The sequence below is a fragment of the Onychomys torridus genome, chromosome 22, assembly GCF_903995425.1.
Source record: "Onychomys torridus chromosome 22, mOncTor1.1, whole genome shotgun sequence".
Classification (NCBI taxonomy): Eukaryota; Metazoa; Chordata; class Mammalia; order Rodentia; family Cricetidae; genus Onychomys; species Onychomys torridus.
The window spans coordinates 29276173-29296870 of NC_050464.1; the positions used below are offsets into that span (position 1 = coordinate 29276173).

The window sequence follows — 20698 nt, forward strand, 5'->3', positions numbered from 1 at the left end:
CTCTTAACCCCTGAGCCATCTCTCCAGCCCCCCAGAGTGTCATCTTAAGAGTTTTAGATGAGCCAGGCGTGGCTGCACAGCCGGGCATAGTGATGTACCCCTTTAATCCCAGCACTCGGGAGGCAGAGGCAGGCGATCTCTGGGAGTTCAAGGCCAGCCTGGGCTACAGAGTGAGATCTAGGAAAGGCAGGCTAGTTACAGAGAAACCCTGTCTCGAAAACAAAGCAAACAAGTGATAACAACAACAACAAGAGTTGTAGATGATAACCTTCCCCGGTAGTCACAGTGTGAGCATCGACACTGATGCTCAGGACTCTTCTTTCCTGAACTAGCCCGATGCTGGCAGCGCCCAGCTCTTGCCTGTACTAATTACCTTGATAAGTTAGGGTTTCAAATGGTACAGGGAAGGCTGCCAACGCTTGGTTTCAGACGTTGCTTGTTAACAGCGGCTAGACTAAAGTCATGGAAACACACATGTGAAATAAATACAAGGTCCAGGACACTGGACAGTGCTCATTGTCCTGGTAGACTCTTGAAATAAAGGCTTTGCATTGAGGTGGAAGGTTAGGAAGTCGATCAGTTTCTTAGATTGATCTGAGGTTCTTGAGCCTCTCTCCTTCAATTTACCTTTTAAACTTGATTTCTTCTGAGAATCTTCTGGTGTTGGTCCAGCTGAACTGGCTGTCAGTTCCGGGTGCTGCCCTCCCTCCTTCTTCCTTGGTCTCCTGACCGTGTGATGTGTATTTCCTTTCAGCTCACACATGCCTCACCTTGCTGGTGAAGCCTTTCCTTCCACCCTACTTTATTCTTTCGGTGTTCCAGGACGTTTTCAGGGGAGTCACATGGTTTGGTATTTCTCATAAGTCACATTGTATGCTTATTTATTTTTGCGGATGTGGATCTTTTCTCCCCAGCTACATTGTAAGTTCCAGATGTCTGTGTCTATCATTATTATTCTGTCATCTGTAATGAGCAAGAAGCATAATTGAAAACATACTAGGTATACCCCAGCTAATTTTGGAGTAAAGATCTGGAGCTTTTATTTTTAATTCTCTTTAGTGAATGTTGCTTATTAATTGTTGTAGGAAATATAAAGATGACTATAGCTTCTTCCCAGAGAATCCGCAGTCCACACAGAGGCAGCTATGTGCTAGATGCTGTGAAAAGCATACAGACTCAGTGGGGTGTGGTGGCTCGCCTGTAATCCCAGCACTCAGGAAGACCAACGCCAGAGAAGAGCAGAGAGTTTGAGGCCAGTCAGTACTACAGTGTGAGGCCCTTGTTTCGGAAATGGAGAAACAGCCAAACGGCCATGAGATGGCTCAGTGGGGTAAAGACATTTCCACACAAGTCTGACATCTGAGTTCTATTCCCAGAACCTACTTAAAGGAAAGAACTGGTATCCAGGATCCATGAGACTCTGTCACAAATAGCACACAGACTAAACAGAATGGACACTGTATGGGAAACAAAGTCAAATACATTCTCATTGGTGAGGAGCTGAGTAGGTTTTGTATGGCAGGTGAGTGCAGATTTGAGCAGGCTAAGCTGGAGACTTGGAAAGGACATTGCAGACAGGGAGAACCCTTGAAACAGAGCCACAGAAGGAGGTAAACTTCTGAGGTGCTGTAGAGGTATTGAGAGTCATTTGTGGATGATTCACGTGCATGTAATTGAGAAATTGAACCTCCGATTATTTTTTGATCATTAATTGAGTAGTGGTTCTCAAATGCTCCCATCAGAATCACCCGAATGGCTTATTAAACTACAGATAGCAGAGCCCACCCAGGGTTTGTTTCTGTAGGTTTGAGATCCTCCTTTCTCACAAGTTCTACGTGGTGCTGATACTTCACACTGTGAACACCAATATGTCTGATAATTGCCTGTGGAGATGCCTATTTTGTGTATGTAAACCCTTGATGTTAACGCACAGTGGTGTTGCTGCTCTGGGCATAGACTGGTCTTTCCATAGGCTGCAAATCAGGCTTTGGTATTCCTAACCCTTAGTGCATTGTTGAAACAGTAGTAATCAAGACAGCAAATACTAGCCGGGCGGTGGTGGCACATGCCTTTGATCCCAGCACCCGGGAGGCAGAGGCAGGCGGATCTCTGTGAGTTCAAGTTCCAGAAAAGGCGCAAAGCTACACAGAGAAACCCTGTCTGGAAACAAAACAAAACAAAACAAAAAAACAGCAAATATTGAACATGCTTACTTGGCACCCAGGTTTTTCTTTTTATTAAATTAATTTATTTTTTCCAGCCCTATCATAGTTTCCCCTCCCTCCCTCCCCCCCCAGTCCCCCCACAACCTGTGCTATCACTCCCTTATTATTTAGTGCATATGTGTGTTTTGCCTGCATGTATGTATGTCTGTGTACCACATGAATGCCTAGTTCCTGAGGGGGTGGTGCACCTCCTTGTGGGTGCTAGGAATCAAACCCGGGTCCTTTGCAGGAATAATAAGTGCTCCTAACTGAACAAACTCTCCGGCCCTGGCACCCACGTCTTTAAGTATCTGAATTAGAGGCACTTGGTTCTGGGAGCCCCTTGTAATGTAAAATGAAGATTGCAAATCTCCTAACTCCCAGCCATGTGTGGTGGTACAATCCTATAACCCTAGAGCAGGGAGGGAGTTTAATCTTGGCACTAGAGAGGCGGGTGGATCTTTGTGAGTTCAAAGCTAGCCTGATCTATGTTGTTCCAGGACAGCCAGAGCTACATAGTGAGACTTGATCTCAAACAAAACACCTTTGTAACTCCAAATAGAAGACAAGAATGAGTATAGCAATAATTGTGAAACACCTTAGAGTTCCTTTACATTCTTAAAAATTTTTGAGTTCTCCAGAAGTCCCGTCCCCCCCCCTGCCCCCAACAAACAAAATCACTTCTTCCTGTGATTCTCTCCCAGCACTACTGTGCCCAGTTTGGAATAACTATCGTCCCTGTTCTCTTTCTCTTTCCAGATTGAGTCGAGAGACCAAGTTCTCTATAGAAACACCCACATTTGTACGGATGACTGGGGAAAGATAGTGGCAACGGGGAGCTCTGACCTTCCGAGAAAATGAGTATGCTAAAACCAAGTGGGCTGAAGGCCCCTACCAAGATCCTCAGGCCTGGGAGCTCAGCCTTGAAGACATCTGCCGCTGGTAACGTTTCACTTCTTCTTTGTTTATTTTTAATTATTTCATTTTTGAGACAGGGCTTCTCGGAATAGCCCTGTGTCCTGAAACTCACTCTGTAGACCAGGCTGGCCTTGAACAAAGGGTTTTGCCTGCCTCTGCCAGCCTGAGTGCTAGGATCAAAGGTGTGCACCATGCCCTGTTACTTTTAATTTTTTTAAAAAAGATTTGTTTTATCATTTATTTGTGTGTGTGTGTGTGCGCGCGCGCGTGTGCGTGTGCGTGCGTGTGTGTGTGTGTGTGTGTGTGTGTGTGTGTGTATGTGCATGTGCATGCGTGTGCAGTTACTGGAAGAGTCCAGAAGAGGGCATCAGATCCCCTAGAGCTGGAATTATAGGTGGTTTTGAGTCACCTGACATGGGTGCTGGGAGCTGAACTCAGGTCCTCTGCAAGAGCAGCAGGCACTCTTAATCACTGAGCGATCGATCGATCATACATTATCCTGTATAAAGGCATTGAATTTGAAGATGTTTTTTATTTTATGAAAAGACAACTTTATAAAAATCAATATTTGAAAAAGTTTCGATGAAGAAGCAGAGTTTTATATTCGGAGTTCTTAAAGAACATAAAACTAAGCTGGGTTTGGTAGTGCATGCCTTTAATCCTAGCACTCGAGAGGCAGAGAGAGGCAGGTGAATCTCTGAGTTGGAGGCCAGCCTGGTCTACAGAGAGAGATACAGGACAGTCACAACTACATAGAGAAATCCTGGGGGGGGGGGGGGCAAAACAAACAACAACAACAACAAAGCTTGTATGTTCAGGTGTGCATGCACGCCCACCTTTTCGAGCATCTCTGGAGGTCAGAGGTTGATGTCAGGTAACTTCTTCAATTGTTCTCCACCCAATTTTTGAGACACTAGACCTGGAACTCAACATTCTGGCTAGGCTAGCTGGCCAGTGAACTCCAGGGATTTTCCTGTCTGTGCCCAACACTTGGCTTTTTACACTGATGCAGTGATTTAAAGTCATTGAGCACTTTACCTGCTGAGCCACACAGGGCCACTCAGATCTAGAATCCCCCCCCACCCAAGACAATGTTTCCCAGTATTGTCCTGGATGTTAGGGATCTCACTCTGTAGACCGGGCTGGCCTTGAACTCACAGAGGTCCTCCTGCCTCTGCCTCCTGAGTGCTGGGATTAAAGGCGATGGCCACCACCATCTTGTAGCAGGAATCTTAAAGATTCTTATTAATAAAAACAAACCCGAGGCCAGTTATTGGGGTGATTGCTGGAAGGTCAGAGACACAGAGCAAGCCACAGCTATCTCACCTTGCTAGTTCCTCAGGTGATCTTGTTTCCTCAGGCTGGAATCTTCTGAGTCCTCCTCCTCATGAATCTCAGCTGAACTGTGTTGCTCCAAAGCCTGAACGCTTATCCAGCCAAATGCTTAACTAACTACATGCTTTTCTCCTTTAGTTCCTGGTCCTCACGCTTTATATACCTTTCTCTTTCTGCCTCCTCTCCCTGGGATTAAAGGTTGTGTTTCTGGGATTAAAGGGGTGGGTCACCATGCTTAGCTGTTTCTAAAGTGGCCTTGAACTCAGAGATCCGACTAGCTCTGCCTCCCAAGTGCTGGGATTAAAGGCGTGCACCACCACCGCCCAACTTCTGCTATGGCTTACTCTTCCCATTTTCTAGCCACCATTTTTGGCTCTGTTCTAGTGGCTGTCTGTTCTCTGACCCCAGATATGTTTATTTCAGGGAACACACAATATTTTGGGGAACATAGTACCCACCACACCATCTGGCAGATCTAGAATTCTTAGGAGTCACATTTTTGGAGATTATCCTTTCTTAATTTAGTTGATTTAGTGTGAGTAGTTAAAGTAATTAACAAGTTAAGTCACTTGAGTTATTTGATCCCTACAGTATTAAGGTGTTTTTTTTTTTTTTGTTTTTGTTTTGTTTTGTTTTTCGAGACAGGGTTTCTCTGTGTAGCTTTGGAACCTGTCCTGGACTAGCTCTGTAGCCCAGGCTGGCCTCGAACTCACAGAGATCCACCTGCCTCTGCCTCCCGAGTGCTGGGATTACAGGCGTGTGCCACCACCGCCCGGTGTATTAAGGTATTTTGATTTCTCTTCCTTAATTTTTCCATATCTTTCTCTTTGGAATTAGAAACAAACAGTAGTCTAGTCTAAAAGGTTGGGATGACACTAACTGAGCAGTAGTTGATTCTTAAACCAGTGAGGAAGACCTTTCCCAGACATTTTATGCATGAGTGATTCAGTCCATTCAGGTTGCTCTAACACAGGGGTTCTCAACCTTCCTAATGCTGCACCCCTTAATACAGTCATTCTCTAACACAGTGGTTCTCAACCTTCCTAATGCTGCACCCCTTAATACAGTCATGCTCTGACACAGTGGTTCTCAACCTTCCTAATGCTGCACCCCTTAATACAGTCATGCTCTATCACAGGGGTTCTCAACCTTCCTAATGCTACACCTCTTTAATACGGTTCCTCATGTTCTGGTGACCATAAAATTATTTTTTTCTTTTTGTTTTTGTTTTTGTATTTAACTATATTAAAATTTTTTTCATTTTACATATCAACCCCAGTTCCCTCTCCCTTCCCTTCTCCCACCTCCTCACCTCCCTCCCACTCTGCCCCCATCCACTCAGAGTGGGTAAGGCCTCCCATGGCAGTCAACAAAGTCTGGCATACCAAGTTGAAGGAGAGCCTAGCCCCTCCCCATTGTATCAAGGCTGAGCAAGGTATCCCACCACAGGGAATGGGCTCCAAAAAGCCAGTTCATGCACCTGAGATAAGTCCTGGCCCTGCTGCCAGGGACCCCACAGAATTATTTTAATTTTTAATTTTTTTTTTTTTTTTGAGCTGAAGATCGAACCCAGGGCTAAATCCCCAACCCTATAAAATTATTTTTGTTGTTACTTCATAACTAATTTTGCCACTGCTATGGATAGAATATAAACATCTGTGTTCTGGTGGTCTTAGGTGACCCCTGTGAAAGGTTGGGAACCGCTGTGAAGCAAGTTATCTTGGGCTGGGAATTTATAAACGACAGGAACGTGCTGTGCACAGCTTGCTCTTTTCCCGGTTTTGCTTACACCTCCTTGACAGGTAGGCCTCGGGCCAGCTGTCAGCTCCTGGGGGTGGGGGTGCTTGTCTTCTCCACTCAGGCTACCTGCTTTCTTGTCTCTTCCCTCTGACCTCCTCGACGGCGGCACAGACTGTGCTGTCCTGTTGTTTCCGGACTTCGAACAATACCTCGCACTAGTCCTCAGACGCAGGAGCCCCTTAAGTAAACATGTAGAGGATGAATCTGTACATCCAGTCATTTAGTTTTCTTTTTAAATGCCCTCGAGAGATGTCACTGCCTCTCTCTACAGGGAAGAAACTAAAGTCAGGGAGGTTGTGTCCAGGCTGAGATCATGATATGCCTCATAAATGATGGTCTGGTTAGGAATGTGCACTTTTCCAACTTACACTGAGTATTTAATAAATCCTTATTGGATGACTAAATGCATGTTTTCAGTGTAAACACACATTTCTGACAAATTAACTACTGTCTTTATGATAGGATAACGGTTGTACAAAAGTGTCTTGTCTTCCCAGGCATTCAGCTATCTTTTTGTTTTTGCTGTGATCCTACCTCTGCCATGAAAGGAGTAGGTTTTATATATATAAATTTTATATAATAGTGTTGCGGTAGAGATCGTAAGGCCTCAGTCCCCAGTCAAGCATGACTCCACATCTCCGGTTAAATGGTCTGAGTTTTATTAGCTTGACATAATCTAATACTCCAGAAGTGTTCAGGAAGGGAGTGGGGTAGGCATGAACTCAGAACTATAAATACAGGGCTGGGAAAGAACTATTTTTTTTTTCCCCTTGCCTTGATGATGTTCATTCTTAGTTGCAAAAGTAGAGTAAACCTCACTCCCCAGCTCACAGAGTTTTTGACAGTGTTCGATTTCCTTATTTAAGAAAAAAAAGCTGGGTGGTGGTGGCGCATGCTTTAATCCCAGCACTCGGGAGGCAGAGGCAGGCGGATCTCTGTGAGTTCGAGGCCAGTCTGGTCTACAGAGCAAGTTCCAGGACAGGCTCCAAAACTACAGTGAGAAACCCTGTCTCGAAAAACCAAAAAGAAAAAAAACAAAAAACAAAAACCTGTTCAACAAGTCATGGTCTGTTCATATTGCTATTGTTTTCTCTTTTTATGTGTAAAGTTTTTTTTTAAATTATTATTTATGTGTATGGGTGTTTCATCTGTGTGTATGTCTGAGCACCATGGGTATGTGTACCTGTTCCTGGCTGGGGCCAGAAGGGAATGTCAGATCTCTGGAACTGGAGTTACAGACGTGGTGAGCCACCATGTAGTTGCTGGGGACTGAACCTGGGTCCCCTGCAGGAGCAGCCAGTGTGTATGACCACTGAGCCATCTCTCCAGCCCCCTCTCTGTTTTTCTTTAAGTTAGAACATAGCTGCTTGAGTGTGACGTTGGGTCTTTCTGGCCCTCCTTTGTTTTCAGCTGCAGCTCCAGTGGAGAAGACACTGGCCAGTGAGAAAGCCGCAGGCCCTCCATCCTCAGAGACCCAAGAAGAATTTGTGGATGACTTTCGAGTTGGAGAACGTGTTTGGGTGAACGGGAATAAGCCTGGGTTTATCCAGTTTCTTGGGGAAACTCAGTTTGCACCAGGCCAGTGGGCTGGGATTGTGTTAGATGAACCCATAGGAAAGAACGATGGGTCGGTGGCAGGAGTTCGGTATTTCCAGTGTGAACCTTTAAAGGGGATATTCACCCGACCTTCTAAGTTAACAAGGAAGGTGCAGGCAGAAGATGAAGCCAATGGCCTGCAGACAGCTCACACAAGGGCTGCTTCGCCTCTGTCCACGGCGGCGGCCGCCATGGTGTCCTCTTCCTCAGCCACGCCCTCAAATATTCCCCATAAACCGTCCCATGCAACAGCGAAAGAAACTGCAACTCCATCTCAAATCAGCAACCTCACGAAAACTGCCAGTGAGTCCATCTCCAACCTTTCAGAGGCTGGCTCTGCCAAGAAAGGAGAGCGGGAACTCAAGATCGGAGACAGGGTGTTGGTGAGTTGATGTGCACAAGTCACTGTGGCCACTGGTTCTTGAGTTTTCCATCTTACCATCTTCCTGCCCTCCTCTTCTAATTATTTCACCTTCCCGTGTCCCCGTCCCCCATCCCCCTCCAGACAGGCTTCTCTGTGCTGTTTTGGTGCCTGTCCTGGATCTCACTCTGTAGACCAGGCTGGCCTTGAACTCACAGCCTGGTTCTGCTTCCCGAGTGCTGGGATTAAAGGTGTGTGCCACCACCGCCGGGCTCTCCTTCCCTTCTTTGAGACAAGGATTTTCTCTGTAGTCCAGGCTATAGCAATGCTGTTCACCATGCTCCCCTCCACCACACCAATTTGTCTTTTTTAAACATAAAGCTTTGATTTAGAAATAAGAACCGGGGTTGGGGATTTAGCTCCGTGGTAGAGCTCTTGCCTAGCAAGCACAAGGCCCTGGGTTCAATCCTCAGCTCCACATACAAAAAAAAAGTAATAAGAAGCATGGTCGCTGGATGGTGGTGGTACACACCTTTAATCCCAGCACTGGGGTGTCAGAGGCAAGCAGATCGCTGAGTTCAATGTCAGCCTGATCTACAGAGTGAGATCCAGGACAGCCAGAGCTACACAGAGAAATTCTGTACCAAAAAATAAAAAAATAAGAGAGAGAGAGAGAGAGAGAGAGAGAGAGAGAGAATGAGAGAGCGAGACACACACATACACAGAGGAACTTAGGAATCTGAAATGTTTGATTTAACATTTTAGCAGTTAAAAAAAACTGCCATGCATGGTGTTGTATGCCTTCAGTCTCAGCTCTCTCAAGGCAGAGGCAGGAGGATTGAGTATTCAAAGCCTGGCTATGCTATGTAGCAAGATCCTATTTCTAAAAACAAAAACAAAACAATAATAAATAATTGGGCAGAGGCAGGGAGGTTGGGGCGATTAGCTCAGTAATGCGTTCACCTGGCAAGCATGAGGACTGAGTCTGATCTCCAGCATCCACGTAAATGCTGAGCATGGTAGCACACACTGCTGCTGACACACGCTTAGACCTAGGGCTGGGCTGGCGTGAGGGACGCAGGGAGACTCTGGCTCAGATGCCAGCTAATTTAGCCTCATCAGCAAGCCCCAAGTCTCCTGTTTCTGTGGCAGAACAATCAATGAGTGTGTCCAGAGAGAAGCTCAGAGCAGCTAGACTTGCTTTATAATAACCCGTGCTCATGGTGTCTAATCCTGTTCGGGCTTAACTCAGCAGCAGCAGGACACCAGTACATTTATGAGGACGTGACTCTTCTACCCTTAACCTGCATCCCTCCCACTAGGCCCCACTTCCTGACTGTAGCACTGGAAACTGAGCCTCCACGTGAGGATTTTGTTTTGTTCTAGAGACAGGGTCTCATGTATCTTGGGTTGTCCTTAAACTTATTATGTAATCCAGAATGACTCTGAACCTAAGCCTCTTGCCTCTACTTCCTGGGTACTGGGATTACAGGTGTTGCCACCACACCTGGTGTACGTGGTACTGGGGCCCAAACCCAGGGATTTGTGAGTGCTAGGCAAGCACTCTACCAGCTGAGCTGCACCCCTAGCCTTCAGTGTTAGTGGGGCCAGACCATATTGGAACCACAGCAATTGAGAATAGGAAATGAACCTGTATGTCAGCATTGATTATTACTAGCTATGAAAAAACACTACATTTATTGTTTCTTTTCTCAATGAAAAAGTTACATTTATTAATTTTATGTGTATGGATGTTTTATCTGCCTGTATGTATGTGTACAGAGGCATTGGGACCCTTGGAACTGAAGTTACAAGTGTTTGTTAGCTACCATGTGGGATCCAAAACCAGATCTTCTGTAGAGCAGCAAGTGCTCTTAAACACTGAGCCATCTCTCCAGCCCCTACAGTGAAGTTTTTGAAAAAGAAATTGAGAAAAAAAGAAGCCTAAGTCAGGCCTAATAGTACAGATCTGTAATTCTGGCTATTTAGGAAGCCAATGCAGGATGTTCAAAGCTAGCCAGTCACGTGGTACACTTCTTTAGTCCTAGCACCCAGATGTGAGTTGATGCGAGTTGATGCCAGCCTGGTCTACATAGTGAGTTTCAGGTCAGCCAGAGCTACATAGTGAGACCCTGTCTAATTAAAAAAAAGTTTAAGACTTAACCTGTGGTACAGATGAATTCAGTACAGACTGGTAGTTAGTGAGACCCTGTCTCAAAACAGGAAGAAGGCTGGAACTAGAGCCCAGTCATAGAGTGCTTGCCCAGCATGCATGGGGCCGTGTTCAGTCTTCTGTACTGAGGTGGGTGAATGACAAAGTTTAGGAAACAGGTCAGCAAGTGGAAAGCTTGTTCTGAAGAAGTGCTATGGTTAAGACAAGTGATGCAGGTTGCTAAGGAGCAGTGACTGACTTGCTGTTGCCATGTATGGACCTGGACCAAGACACAAATATGTATTCTCATGTATATGTGAGGAAAACATAATAATGCTAATGGGATAATTTTGTTGATAACTAATGTTTATATGTATATTGAAAATAGTTGGGAGGTGGAAAAAAAAAGAAAATAGTTGGGAAGATATTTTATTTATTTATTTTGTTTTGTTTTTGTTTTTTCGAGACAGGGTTACTCTGTGTAGCTTTGCGCCTTTCCTGGAACTCACTTTGGAGACCAGGCTGGCCTCGAACTCACAGAGATCCACCTGCCTCTCCCTTTAACTTCTTGTGTAACCCAGGATGACTTTGAACTTCCAGGCCTCTCGCCTCCACTTCCTGAGTGCTGGTGTGTTTCCACCGCCCAATGTAAAGTGCTTACATTTTCATTTGCTGTGCCATTAGTGAGCCCAGACCACACGTGTCAAGTGTGTCTTTAACACCCAGACCTCACTGTGTTGAGGCAAAGGAAGTACAAGAAAATACCAGGAATCCAGAGTCACAGATGAGTTTTACTCTCTTTGATGTTGCTGGGTTTTTCCTTTTGTAGCAAATAATTTATTTCCAACCAGGAAAGAAAATTGCTCTGAAGTAATCAAGTATTTTTCTAAAGTTTATATATTATTCATTATTATTGTATATGTGTGTCTGTGGGCACACATTTTGTGAAATCAGCTCTTTCCTTCCACATTTATGTGGGTACCAGGGATTGGATGTAGGTCATTAGACTTCCATGCTGGGGCAGCAAGTGCCTTTACCTAATGAGCCATCCTGCTGGCCTATGGTCAAGTGTTTTTCTAAGTGAGAATATTTTGATAAAAAGCAGCCTTATGAGTGCATACATATAGAATGTGTCATTACTGAATTACAGCAGACATCGGGTCAGTCTAGCAGGGTGTCACTCAGGTAAGTGGCCAGCGTGGCTTCGGGATAGAGTTGAGAAGACAAAGCCAAGAAGCCGCTGATGGACAGTGGAGCACACTGCCTGTCGTTTGTTAGGACCACGAAGGGCGAAGCTGCAGAATTCTTTCCCTCTGAAGTCTCGCCTTTGGTTCTTCGTGTAGGTTGGTGGCACCAAGGCTGGTGTGGTCCGGTTTCTTGGAGAGACAGACTTTGCCAAGGGGGAATGGTGTGGTGTGGAATTAGATGAACCTCTGGGGAAGAATGACGGCGCAGTTGCTGGAACAAGGTTGGTCTGGGATTGTGTGATTCCGTGTCTCCGTCTTACACAGAAGTGTTTTGTGAGACACTCTTACTCTGTGGAACAGGCTGGCCCGGGACTGCCTGTGTGTGTAACCAGGCTAGCCTGAGACTTGTGGCAGTCTGCCCAACTCAGTCTCCCAAGTATAAGGACTAAAGATATGAGCTACTGTGACTGACAAGACCTATACTTGCATTTGATTGATTGATTGATTGAGACAGGGTCTCTCTGTGTAGTTGTGGCTGTCCTGGAACTTGCTGTGTAGACCAGTGGCCTCTTACCTCACAGAGATCCGCCTGCTGGGATTAAAGGTGTATACCACCACATCTAGACTTTTTTATTCCTGAGGCCTAGCTAGAAAATATTTTCTGTTTGTTAGTTTTTGTTTTTAATGTATATGCACAGGTGTGCATGCCAGAGGGCAACTTTGGATGTCAGCTTCAAGATTTCTCATTGGCCTAGAGTTTACCCTTTAGGCTAGACCAGCTGACCATTGAGCACCACTCTGCCCAGCAAAGATCATTTTCTTTCTGGCTTTCTTTTTTGAAAGTAGTGGGCCTCTGCAAGTTCCTGGACATCAGGAACAGAGTTGGGGCAAAGAGAAGGTAACTGCCTTTGTCGGGAAAAGAAAAGTAAAATGTTTCTTCATGTCTGATAAGAATTCCAAACTGTGCTCAGGAATGGACTGTCATGCAGCCCCCTCTGTTGTAAGAGTATCCCTATTCTGCTCTTGGAGTACAGCTGGGACTCTAGTACTACAGATTTCCCATAGTTCTTATTGGTCTCACATAGTTCAAGCTGGCCTCAAATTCCTCAAGTAGCCAAGACTGCTCCTGAGCTCCTGATCCTCTTCATCTCCCAAGTGCTTAGATTTTAGTGTATGGAGCCATGCCTTGCTTAGAATGTCTCCTCTTCAAATGCTTTGACAACCTTGGATGCAGCTATGGGAGATCGATGATGCATTGTTATTATGGGTATGATCATGACATGATCTAGTTGACATAGACCTATAAACCATATATATAAACATATGAACCTTAGCCCATCATGATTCACAGAGATTTAAAAAATAAATCTCTTAGTAAAGTGATTATGAAGCTATCAAGCCTTCTCCCTCTTCTGTGTGTGTCCCGTGTATCGAAACCAAACACTTGGTCTCTCACATGAAGGCAAGCTGTTACCACTGAGCCACATCCCCAGCCTCAAAGCCATTCTTGCCTGTTACTGAAACATTGTGATTGCCACAGCCTCTAGTGTCCTCAGATAGCTGACATTTCTAGTTTACTTTAGATCTGCCAGAGTCATGGTTTTATTAAGTGGGGATCCCTATGTCTCTAAACGTCTGTTTACATTTATCACATAGTAGAACTTACTTAGGCCCTTATATAATCTCACACATTTTGAGTTGGAAGAGTGTTCATTTATAGTTGTTACTTTTTGTGATTAATTATATCTATCTGTTCCTCCTCTTATTGTTCTCTAAAGGTATTTTCAATGCCAGCCCAAATACGGATTGTTTGCTCCTGTCCACAAAGTGACAAAGATTGGCTTCCCTTCCACGACGCCAGCCAAAGCCAAAGCCGCTGCTGTGAGGCGAGTGATGGCTGCCACGCCCGCCAACCTGAAGCGCAGCCCATCCGCCTCCTCTCTCAGCTCCATGAGCTCTGTGGCCTCCTCTGTGAGCAGCAAGCCCAGCCGAACAGGACTAGTAAGCCTCCTCGCCTCCTTCCCGAGGCACCGAATGCCCACAGCCAGTGCCCTGCTTTGCTTCTGTGTTCTGAGTGTTGGCTGTAGCTTGTTGTGACAGTCTCTGCAAGGCAGTTTTGGAACTGTAACCCCTGCAAGTACATGAGTTTCGGAGTGGTACTTGTATTCAAAGTAGTGTTAATGTATGCTAGTTCTTGGGAATTCTGTAGCAACTCCTGTGTATTCTTTGAAATGATTTGGGCCCAAATGACAGGGAAATTGGAGGGATTTCCCATTCATCGTGGACATAGGTCTCTTTCTCTTTGAGTTCTAACAATTTTAGGTACGAATGTATTTTGAGAGAATGTAATGCTTTCTAATTTTAGTCTAACCCACAGCTAATGTGTGGAGTGCTGCTATGTGGACCAGATGATTCAGAGCGACCTTTTGGAACTTGAGGATGCTAGGAGGAGCCGTGTTAGGTTTTGTTGTCTGTCTCTCTTCCTCTCTTTCTCTTGGTCCCCTCTTCTCTCCCCCTTTTCCCACTAAGAGCATTGCAAGCAGAATCGCTAGAGTTCAAGGGACACTTCCTTCCTTTTGTTAAAATGGCATGTTATTCAGATTATTTTGATGTCATTCCCTGCCCTTAGCTTCATTTCTTGGAAGTGAGGTGTATGCTGTTTATATCAGAAATGGCCGCAAGATTTTCCTCCCACCTCAATTCCGGACCTCAGCTTTTCGACGTGAACCTGAGGCAGCAGTTAGGAAGTTAGAGGATGACTCCAGCACTGGCCTTTCCAGCCCTTGAAGGAGGGGCAGTGCCGTCTCTTAAGTGCCTGTGATGCTCCTCGGCCAGCCAGCTGCAGTTTCTTCCTTTTATGTACAGATACAGTAAACATGTCTCAGGCTGTTTGAGTTTACATCCTCACCAGTCTGATTACAAATGATTCTCAGGGGAAAATGTCACAGAACCACTGGAGTGGAGGTGAAGAACAAAGCCTTGTTCCAAAAGGCTCAGCGCATCCTAACACGGACATCTACTCTGCTGTTCTAGGAACAGTTTCTTGGATGTGTCTCCTGGAGTAACTTTTACCATCTTGTAAATTATGTCCATTTCTTGGGGAATGCCAAGCTCCCTCTGCATCCTCCAGTCCCCCACTTCCTAACATTTAGCAGACAAGTTCTGGTTTCTCACACCTCACTTCATTTATTGATGAAAACTATCAGAAGAGATATCTCCTTGTCTTGTGAGACAGCTTTGTTTCTTGGGATGTTTCTGTGGGGTAGTTATAGTTTCTGATTAAAATTACTATGAGGGATTATAATGGGGACACAAAATCATGTGACTTTAACTTTTCCTTGAGAGGTGTATTTCTGTCCTTGGAAGATAGGATTTGAAAAGTTAATATTTTTGAATTATTGATTTGTGTGTGTGTGTATGTGTGTGTGTGTGTGTGTATGTGTGCGCATCAGACACTTTGCAGCTGACATTTGTGGGACACTGGTTCCTTAGGTGAGTGCTGGAATCAGATCTCCGGTCCTCATGATTTCACAGCAAGTACTGTTAGCCACTGAGCCGTCTCTACAGACCCCGGAAAAGTTAGTATTTTAAGTTAATTCTTCAGTAGCTATAGTGCCTTACCTTTATTTCCTGTGCTGCTCTGATTTGTGCATAGTACTTGCTTTTTATTTTCACAATTGCTAGCACCCAGCTTTGCAGACACGGTGCTGTTGAGTGGAGTAGATTACAATCTAGTGCTGAAACTGAAGTGTTCAACAGCTAACCCTGCATTTCTTTGGGATTTTACACATCCTTCAGTGTCCCTATGAATTGTCATCGGCCCTTGAAGCAAATCTCTGCACGTGGTTTGGTGACCTCACACTTAATGTACTCAAGGAGATGTTAGTGAGAAATATAACTTAACCATGCAGCAAGGAGGAAAAGCTGGTTTAATGTTAAAAAGAGAGACATGGACTTTGCTCCCAATATGTTTAAATAGTTCAGGAAAGTCCACAAAATGAGCAGCAAAAGGCAGTGTGAGTTCGATTGGATTCCTTTGCTCTTATAGTCCTCCAGTTGCTGGATCATTAATTGACGAAGACCCCGCTGTTTGCTCCCTGAGATGAGGCTCAGTAGACTGATGGAGAGTATTTGGGTGACAGATAAGCTTTGTTTGCAGAAGCAGCAAAGGCTGAGTTGATCTGGAGCCAGCACCTGCTAAGTCAAGGCCATGGACAAATGCTCGCTAAGGATGGGGCCATTTCCAAACACCCTCCCAGCCTGTGGGAGCCTGCGGAGAGGAATGTGCTTCACTCTGCCCAGTTACCTGTTACCACTTATGCAGAGTCATCTCCTCTGGGCTTTATGTGACTGTTAGCTTCCATACAATGTAGTGAAACAACAGAGATTAATAGACGGCAAGAAGACACATTCTTTCTCAGGGTCCCCAGCCGTTGTCTCTGCCATCTCCTGTCCTCCTGTTTCCCTTCTTCCTTCCTGTCTTCTTCCCACTCACCATTTCTTTTCCTTCTGTGTGTGTCTGTGTGTCTGTGTGTCTGACTGTCTGTCTTTACCCAGACTTCTCTTAAATCTTATAAATATCTAGTGACTGGGATCCAAGTCCTAGAGGCCAGGCTCCAGCATGATACCTCCCATGTTTTTCCCTTTGCAAAGAAAGATGAAGGAAATCCTGACAAAAATCCAACTATTTGATCAGTTGAAAAGATGTAACTGAGGGTGATATCTTCATTTCCGAATGATGTGTGGAAGCTTTAAAAACTCTCAGCCTTAAGGCCAATCAAAAGGTTGGCCGGGCGTCATCATTCAAAGATAACCGTAGCTCAGGCTGAGGTAGCTTAAAGAACCTTGGGATGTTTTGTTTTGTTTTGAGACGGTTCTACTCTGTAGCCCAGGCTGTCCTAGAGCTCACTGGCAGTCCCCCTTGCCTCGGCTTCCTGAGTCCTGCATTACAGGTGTGAACCACTGTATCTGGCTTTAGAGAAACTTTTAAAGGGGGTTTTGTGAAAACTGTCTAGATTCCCACAGGCCCTGTCAGCTGAGCTCAGAGTACCCATGTTTGAGCTCCCCATTCATCTTCTAAACGTCTTCTGAGCTTTGCTGTGAGTTTGTTTATTGTTGCTGTGGTGTTTACGTGGTCTTGTCTTCTCGGTGAGAACTTGGCCTGCTACGCTGCGGACCCCCACGCTGGAGCAGCACTTCTGCTTTGCTGAGGAGAGGCCTGCTCTGCACGCGCTGCTCACTCCTCCTCACAGCACCATCGCCCTTCACTTCTCTGACTTTCCTTTGCAGTTGACCGAAACCTCCTCCCGCTACGCCCGCAAGATCTCGGGCACCACTGCCCTCCAGGAGGCCTTGAAGGAGAAGCAGCAGCACATTGAACAGCTGCTGGCTGAGCGAGACCTGGAGCGGGCCGAAGTGGCCAAGGCTACCAGCCACGTGGGGGAGATAGAGCAGGAGCTAGCCCTGGCCCGAGATGGGCACGACCAGGTGAAGTCTGGTGTGGATCTCGCGGATATTGGTGGTGGTTCCTAAATTGAGTGATGAGGCTAAAAAGAACGCCTGGTGTTTGGAGCCAGGGAGTTGATCTGAACATAGGAAATGAGTATCAATTTCTTTTCTGAGCTTGTTGGAAAGCTGTGGTCTGGGTGCCAGTTTCCATCATCATAAAGTTTGGTTCTTCTTGATTTTTACCTTAGCCATTTGGTCTTTATGTCTAGGCTTTGAATCTGTGTGTATTAACTGATGATTACTAGGGCCCTAGTGATCACAGATGGTGTGTGTAGATTATCATTGACACATGTTTCCTGTTGGAAAAGCTGAGACTTGTTTTACTGCCCTCCCTCTGTTGCCGTACGTACGATGTGGAGTCTTTTGTCATCTAGCTTCCAGGAGAGTTGCCAGGAACAACCTACTAAGATAGAAAGTATTAGAATGTATCAAGACTGACGCCCGCCCATCACGGTCACACTTAGCCATACCCATTTGGAGGTATCCCTGGGCTACTCACTGACATCCTTGCTTCCCCAGCATGTCCTGGAACTGGAGGCCAAGATGGACCAGCTGCGAACAATGGTAGAAGCTGCTGACAGGGAGAAAGTGGAGCTCCTCAACCAACTAGAAGAGGAGAAAAGGTGATCTTTAACTATAATCTTTTCCTTTCCGATGATGGCGCAGCAAGAAATTCACTGTCAACAACTTTGTTGGCAGAACCAAGGGAATGACTGCTGTGTTCAGCAGCAAGTGAACTGCTGTGTGAAGAGAGCGGGCACTGGTGGAGCTTTTCCAGGAAACGTGGCATCACTTAGACACGACCTGGTTATCAAATACTTATTGCCACTGAGTGCTAAACCTCCCAAGGATAGCTTTAGTCAGCATTACTAAAGGAAATTCCAGCCGGGTTTCACTTACCTAGCCTTTATAAAGAAATTTAGTCTTTTTGTTTGTTTGTTTTTCAAGACAGGGTTTCTCTGTGTAGTCCAGGCTGTCCTAGAACTTGTTCTGTAGACCATACTGGTCTCGAGCTCAGAGATCCTCCTGCCTCTGTCTCCTGAGTGCTGGGATTAAAGGCGTGTGTCACCAAGCCCGGCTAAGACTTTTTTTTATTTTTTATTTTTATGTTTTGCCTACATGTATGTCTGAGTGAGGGTGCCAGATTCTCTGGAACTGGAGTTACAGACAGTTGTGAGCTTTCATATGGGTACTGGAAACTGAACCCGGCTGCTCTGCAAGAGCAGCCAGTGCTCCTAACTGCTGAGCCATCTCTCCAGCCTCCTGGCTGATCTTGTCTTGATTGATTGATCCCTTCTGGTTTATGTGCCCAAAGAAAACAATTGATTTTTTTTTTCTTTTCAAAATATTTTCCCTTATGTCTTCTAGAGTTGATACGTAGATAAAATTTTGGAATTTCTAAATAATTACAGCTCAGCTTTTATGCAGTAGTGCCCTGAAGATGCATGCCTTTATTTTGGTGTCTCGAAGGTGTTTGTTTTCATCAATGGACACTGAATTGACTGGGTGCTGCTCTTACTTTCTGCTCTGGGGTGAGGTAATTTTTAGTACTTTCTCAGGGCTTTGTTTTGGTTTACCCCACAGGAAGGTCGAGGACCTTCAGTTCCGCGTAGAAGAAGAATCAATCACCAAAGGCGATCTTGAGGTAAACCCTTCCAGCTCTCTAAAGCCTGTATGGATGCCAGTATTGAGAAATACGGGCGACACACTGGGCCAGCTGTCCTTGTCAGAACAGTGGGTCAAGATGATGGCAGGCATTCTGCCTCTGGCCCGCTTGGGTTATGCTGAGGTGATGGTTGGTCCTTCGTGCCTGTGATTGTGGTATCCTAATTCATGTGGCAAATCAAAATGCTCAGAACTCTTCTCATGCCTCAAAATTAAAAGCTATGAATTGGATTTAATCAAGTCATAAATCTGGCAGTGTGTCCTAAGGCAGTCTTAAGTAAGTCTCTGCTTGTTCCTCTGATGTTGGAAATAGCATTTTCAAAGAACTTAATTTCAACATAATAGTGCATAACAAAGCATTCTTGTTGTGGCTTGGCTTTATGCTTTAGTGGGGCAGAATAAATCATTTATAACCCTATAAAAGCAAATGATATGTTCTCATAGTTTATTTTATTCTTTTGGTGTCAGAGATTGATAGTTTCTTTTTAAAATAATGTAGTTACCAGAGCAAAAACCAGGAGCAAATTAACGCCACTTCTATGGCATACTTGAAAGTCACCCATTTTCCTATAATATTAGGTTTCTTATCTTCTTAACATTTACTCCTACTAGTTTTGAATTAGATACTGCTGCTAAATGGTTTTGATACTTTTTAAGCCACTGCCACATATATGACTAATATAAATTATTAGCTTCAAAATTTGAAGATTCTGTAAGATTCTTCATAGCATTTTAGTAAAAATATAGTTTTTGGATATTGGGCAGAGCTAGAGACATGGCCTCACTATGTAGCTGGCTGGTCTGGAACTCACAATTCAAATCAGACTTGCCTCAGATTTATAGTAACCCCCCTGCCTTTGTCTCCCGAGTGCTGAGATTACAGCCGTGTACTACCATGCCCAGCCCAAGAGAGATGTCGGTTGGGTTTTGTTTGTTCGTTTTGTTTGCCACCCTCAGGGTCTTGGGGTCTGTTGGCTTAAATTTCAGGAGTCCTTCCAAACAGAAACTCTGATTTCCTTGGAAATAAATATATTCTTATATTCAATAAAGAATAAAGGGAACATTTTCTGAGTTCTGATTTTATGAGGTCTAGAATTTAATGGCGTCTTAATAATTTAGTAGAACCCTTCTTCACTCATCTCATGTACCTTCACGCCCTCTAGTTGACCTTTGTTGACCTTTGTGTTGTCGTCGCCCATTTAAAAACACCCCGAAGTCTCATTAGAAGTTTCATACCATCATCTCATTCATGAGAATTACCACCTCTGGAGGCTGGCAAAGGTTGAGTTACAATATTTACGTTAGCAGTAGGCTAGTATAGTCTGTCTGATAAACTCACTCGAAATTAATCAAATAAAGTTATATTGAAACCCTAACACAGACCGAAACTTTAGTTGAGTCTCTTTTGTTGTTGTTTACTTTTTTTTTTTTTTTTTTTTTTTTTACTGATAGCAAAAGAGCCAGTTTTCAGAAGATCCTGAGAATGTAAGAGGGCACTTAACTGTGTGGATATTTCCCTTAACACAGTTTGGTTCCAGATTAAAATGCTTATTGATACACTCAAATACTAACTGCATAATCTGACCTTGGGACTTTCCCCTAGTATTTTTCTGTGCATGTGGCTTTCAAAGCAAGTGCATTTGTCTCTTTAAGAAACTGTGTATGATGACTGAGCTCTGTGGATTCATTTGTTTAGTGTTAGGTAAATATTTGCTTTTTAAAGAACTTTTGCTAAAAAGGAAAGAAGCTGTCTGAGGGTATGGCCTCCTTCACTTCATTCGTTATGTTTTCTAACCTTGGTAGAATTACATCAGAAGGGATGACAGCATAAACACCTGAGATGGAGAGATGCAGAGATGCTGGGGGATTCTTCCCAAGTAGTCTGACCTCCTGAGGCCCTAGCCTCGGTGCTCCCGGTTGCTTCTGTAGTGCTCCCAATACCAGCCAGTGTAGCTGGTAAGAAATGCCAGCT

At 44.7% G+C, this 20698-nt stretch overlaps 1 protein-coding gene across 24 annotated transcripts in view; it reads left to right on the forward strand.

Annotated features, from left to right (window-relative positions):
* Positions 1-20698, forward strand: part of Clip1 (CAP-Gly domain containing linker protein 1) — a 117803-nt gene that overhangs the window by 29879 nt on the left and 67226 nt on the right. For 12 of the 24 annotated variants that reach the window (XM_036172417.1, XM_036172439.1, XM_036172416.1 and 9 more), the window contains exons 2-9: positions 2964-3146; positions 7668-8236; positions 11710-11834; positions 13332-13554; positions 16843-17040; positions 17581-17684; positions 18646-18706; positions 20179-20211. In XM_036172417.1, coding sequence (XP_036028310.1) covers positions 3062-3146; positions 7668-8236; positions 11710-11834; positions 13332-13554; positions 16843-17040; positions 17581-17684; positions 18646-18706; positions 20179-20211 — 1398 coding nt within the window. In that variant the 5' untranslated portion in view covers positions 2964-3061. The remainder of the gene's footprint in view (positions 1-2963; positions 3147-7667; positions 8237-11709; positions 11835-13331; positions 13555-16842; positions 17041-17580; positions 17685-18645; positions 18707-20178; positions 20212-20698) is intronic. The other 12 variants (XM_036172431.1, XM_036172435.1, XM_036172436.1 and 9 more) reach the window with 1 other exon arrangement.